This window comes from Durio zibethinus, chromosome 2 (assembly GCF_047325235.1).
Source record: "Durio zibethinus cultivar Kanyao isolate XHJ-2024 chromosome 2, ASM4732523v1, whole genome shotgun sequence".
Taxonomy (NCBI): Eukaryota; Viridiplantae; Streptophyta; class Magnoliopsida; order Malvales; family Malvaceae; genus Durio; species Durio zibethinus.
In genome coordinates this window covers 10,085,127-10,090,097 of record NC_143163.1, presented here as the reverse complement: position 1 = coordinate 10,090,097, position 4,971 = coordinate 10,085,127, and the positions used below count along the sequence as shown (strand labels likewise).

At 34.1% G+C, this 4,971-nt stretch overlaps 1 protein-coding gene across 2 annotated transcripts; it reads right to left on the bottom strand.

Annotated features, from left to right (window-relative positions):
• Positions 1-1,222: 1,222 nt before the first annotated feature.
• On the bottom strand, positions 1,223-4,668 carry LOC111308427 (uncharacterized). 2 transcript variants are annotated; one of them, XM_022906750.2, is made up of 4 exons: positions 4,109-4,668; positions 3,834-4,042; positions 3,043-3,150; positions 1,223-2,563 (listed from the first exon to the last, which is right to left on the bottom strand). In XM_022906750.2, the coding sequence occupies exons 1-4, from the start codon at positions 4,398-4,400 to the stop codon at positions 1,859-1,861; spliced, it is 1,314 nt and encodes a 437-aa protein (XP_022762485.2). In that variant the 5' UTR covers positions 4,401-4,668; the 3' UTR covers positions 1,223-1,858. The 2 variants fall into 2 exon arrangements, with proteins under 2 accessions (XP_022762485.2, XP_089605945.1); XM_089749819.1 differs by having other exon boundaries at positions 1,678-2,563; positions 3,834-4,036; positions 4,109-4,607.
• Positions 4,669-4,971: the final 303 nt, after the last annotated feature.

Sequence of the window (4,971 nt, the reverse complement as noted above, 5' to 3'; positions counted from 1 at the left end):
TAAGGGAAGGCTACTCCAATTCCCTGCAGATAATTTGTCAAAATGCACTGGTTGAATAAGAAGATTTGACTCCTGTTGAAAACTGATCGACACAGACGTGTAAATACTCTGTTCAAATGATAATAAAATTCAATTCAAGATCTAGAAGCCGTGACGGTCATCAATTCGCATCACCTTTCCTCGAATCATCGACGGCAGTCACTACAAGGTAAGAAAGAATTAAGGGTAAAAATCTTACCTGAATTCCAAATTAAATTAGAAAAAGAAAAAGAATGATTCAAGGTAAAAAGTCCAAATAATTTACTATAACTATTAAGCTATTTCTTGTTTGAACCAAAGAGTACGTGTTTGAGCACCAGAAATTGACTACCCACCTCGATCATTGATAATGAACTGCTTAATTGTGTAATCTAATTTAATTGATTGATTAACCAAGCACGTCTTTGACTTTGTTGACCCCGCATCAAACTCAGTTAAACAAGTTTTGATCATGATTGGCAAACCTTCAACTAGGGATGCATGGCAGCAGGCATAGCATATGTCTGCTGGAATACCCAGCCCAATGAAAGCGGTTTAAGCTCCAAAAATAATGACACTTGTAGTCGAAATCGATTGGATTATAGAGCAGAACGTAAATTTACGGCCAGGGTTAACCTGATTTACCATCCTATGAGCCCAATCCCCAAGGCTTTGGATTTGCAAGATTCCATAGGATAAAATAAAATTCATACAGTAGCATATCACTTACAATTATTAAATTATAATTTAAAATTATATGACTTATTAAAATTTTTTATAAAATATACATTTATAAGTGATAGATCTTTATTTATGATTTAGCATCTCAATAAGACTATCATCTAAAATATCATTAAGAGGTATGATTTTTAAATTATGTTTAATGCATAAGATTATTTATAAGAGAAAATAATAATAATCTTATATTATATCAAATTTGTATTGAACTAAAAAAATAAAATTGTAAAGATAATTAATCATTCTCTTAACTTAAAATAATTTAATCCAAAATGAAAGAATTATTTTTAATCTATTAAAATAAACTTATATTTTTTATTATACTCTTAAAAATTATATCAATAATTTAAATTGTATAAATTGAGAAATGATAATTTTGATTAATAAATAAATTATTCTATCATAATTCTTACATGCATCAAACATAAGATAATATAATATTATTTAATTTAATACTAATTATAATATTATTTTATTCTATTGTATCATAATTTTATATATCAATCTCACTCTTTGTTTTTGCAACTGATTCAAAAGTCGAAAATAAATAAACTGTTCAGTCCCCCAAATAAAAATAAAATATATCATATCTAACAACTTACGACAAATGATTACAAATCGTGCATTCGAGATGATCCAACAAATAACCGCTAACAAGACTCGAATCCAAGACTTCTTCGTCGAGAAAAACGAACTTTAATCGATTGAACCAACCATTTGTTGGTCAATCTCACTCTTAACAACTAAGAAAATATTCATTGCTTATTCATGATCTAGCTTCTATAATGTATAAACAGTAAGATGACAAATCCATTGTCCAAGCTCCATACATCTCTACGGTGCCAATATCTCTTCAGCGTTTTTAATCTGACAGTTCGTGGAGCCTCAAAATACACGAGCAGCCACTTATCTAGAGTCTACTTACCAAAACCCTTAAATTTGGCACAGCTAACAGGGAAAAAACCAAAGCTTTACAGTTTACACCAACTCAACCAATTCATGCATTCTACAATTACATTTCTCAATTACTAGTAACAGTCAACATCATTTACAGCATTGCCCACTTACTAGATATACACCAATATTCAACAATAGGCCCCAGTTAATCAGAACACTCATTTTCGGCAAGCTTTACACCTCGCCGAGCTCGTCTCAGCACACTCACCTTGCTCTTATGAACTCCTAAAAGATCAACCACCCTTTGCCTTTTCTTTTCTACCTCAGTATAACTAACTCTTCCTAACTTAGAATTTGTACGGGCAGGTACAACTCCATCCCCACCCTCTTTCTTTTGATGTTGGTGGTGCAACCTTTGTGATGGTTGGTTTACACCGCAAAGGCAGCCAAAGTAATAAAGAGGATCAACATAACATGATGATGAAGATACAATGCCTTTCACGTTAGTTGGCTGCACAAGCTTTATAAACTCCTCTATTTCCAGATAGCACGAGTGATCAGAATATTGGACTGAATATATGTACCTATGAAACCTTTTTACAGATCCTAAATTGCCTTTGATTTTATCATTCTGTTTGCCACCTTTTGAACTCACTTTGCTTCTGCTGTAACGAGAAGATAAAAGAGAATAAAAAAACTTGTCATCTCCTTCAAGGGGTTTGACCACCCACGGAAGACCAGATGGTATGATTCCTATAGTTGGGCGCATTGTATTTAATCCCTCTAAAGTCTCGATGCTAAAACTGTAACGAGGGACAGCTCGCACCCTAGTAAGAGATGTTTTGGTTGTGAAAATGTCATGGAATCCAAGAAGATGCATGGTTTGGAGGCGCTCCGGCCAAACCCAAATCTAGAAGAATCCCAAAGAAGATAAAGGGAAAGAATGAATAACTGAAAGGAAATGCTTAAAAATGTTACAGATAAATCATCATTAATCTTCAAATATAACATGCTCTCCATATTGACAATTGAAAAACTAAATATTAGTTTAACCATTCATTTCTTTACAGTAAGATCTTCTGTAAGTGATGTATGTGAGAAAAAAGCCAAAGCAGCACACACTTAACATGGTACATGAGCAAATAGCAAAAGCCAGATTTATCATTGCAGCTCAAATAATTGTAGAATTGAAGCAGTGAACTAAGCTATCTCTGGTTATAAAGTGTAAAAATGATATGTTGGCGAAGGAATTAAATCAGAAAGGAATGGCCTCTCAAGTATCTGCCTCAGTGATTTGTCAAGTTAGAGCAATCTCATTCAACTGAATATGCCAAGTTGGCAACTACTAGACTAGGTCATAATCAACTTCAGCAAGTAGAAAGAGCAAACCTTTATATTAAGTGCATTTGAGATGTGAAGCAAAAGATTTTCTTTGCCCAAGGTATCAATCCCAATGATGATGTCATGTTCTGGATGGGAAGTAATGATATCAACAACCTGTTATCAGCAAGAAATTTAAGCAGTAAGAAAATCAAATCTGCTGCCTTCAGCTCCATAGTTTATCTTATAATAAGCCTGACATTAGTAAAAACCATATTTTGATTGTTTGTCCTCAACAGATATAGCCCCATGTCAAAAATTGACAATTTCTGCAAATATGATTCAAGACCATATAACCATTATTGTGCATTAAGAAGAAAACTAATAGCAGTATTTCAGACTGTTGTTAACAATTGTAATTAAACTTTCCCTCCTTTTCATCCCTAGGAATGCTTCATATTTATACAGCATATTTTCTACTAAAAATCAACAATCAGAGAAATGTCCTAAGTTTAAAAAGTTAATTTTAGTTCATGAAAGGTAAAAACAAATCTCAACCCCCAAACCTCCAAAAAAAAAAAATAATAGAAAAAAAAAACAACAATAATAATAAGATACAAGTATCCAAATAACTTAAAAATACTAAATAATAATCAATTGTTTTAATCTACCAGTCCATATCAACAGTTGATCTCCAATTCAAGATATCATCCCAAAATTTAAAATTCTATGGTCTTAATATCTCAAATAATTTACTATGTTTAACCAACAGTATAGCTGCCAGCAACAGAATAACATTGAATTTGATTGAGATTCACTCGGAAGAAAAGGAAATATCAATTGGAAAATTTGAAGAGCACCTGCTGAGCAGCAACTTCCCTGGGAGGAAATTCATACGAAGGATTACAATACGTGTTGTCCAGGTAAAGAACATCAACCGCATTATCCTTAAGAGCATTCAGCAGTGTTTCCCTTCCTAATTTTGCCCTCTCGCTGTTCTTTTCCCATCGGAAATCTCCAGTGTTGAGCAAGCATCCAAACTCTCCACGAAACAAGAACATAACTGCACCTGCCGAATAATCAAACAATTAGAAATTGATTTTTTTTAATATATATAATATGCATTTTTTCTAACCGGGGCAATGGTGAGCGTCAATGGCCATGACTTGGACTGCAATTTTTGATCCAGTGGAAGGGGAAACGAGAGAGAGAGAATGCCAGGACCCAAGATCGAGGACTCGTAGAAGGGAGAGTTTGAAGTTGGGGAATTTGAAGGGGAAGAGCTTGGCAGTGACGCGGGAGCAGAAGATGGGAGCCTTGGTCCAGGTGGAAGTTAGGCCTTGAGTGTGGTCCGCGTGCAGGTGCGTTAAGAAGTAAGCTTGGCTGCCCTCCGCCCATCGATCTACTGATATTAAGCCTTTCTCCATAATTTTCTTTGAAAAACACTTTCGCGTATAAAGCGTTTGCGGTTCAACGATGTGAGAGTTCCTGCTTTGGAAATTGAATGAAGGTTTTGCTGCATAGAGGTTTGGGACTTTGGGGTTTTATTCTGGCGCGGAAAATAAATTTCTTTTTTCAAATTTTGAAGAGATTTTATCTGGTGGTTTCTATCGGCGGTGTGACTGCTGAAGCTCAGCGAACGAGGCCACGAGGGGGATGTAAAATAAAAAACCGATCCTTCCGAATGAAGCGATCACCGGCTCCCGACCGGATTGATTTCTCTATACTATGAAGGTCGAAAACGATGTCGTTTCTCAAATACTGACTGACTTGGCTTAACGCTAACGGGCGCACACGTTCAACGCTCACCTTTAAATTCGATTTCTTAAAAAAAGAATTTTGAAATAAAGATAATGTATAACTTCAAAATTTCAGCATGTAAAGTTATAATTTTTAGATAAATATTTTTTTAAAAATTTTAACTATATAAATTTGATCAAATAAAAATATAATTATAAAAGAAGAATAATGATATTAGAAAAAAAAAAAAAAAGCAAT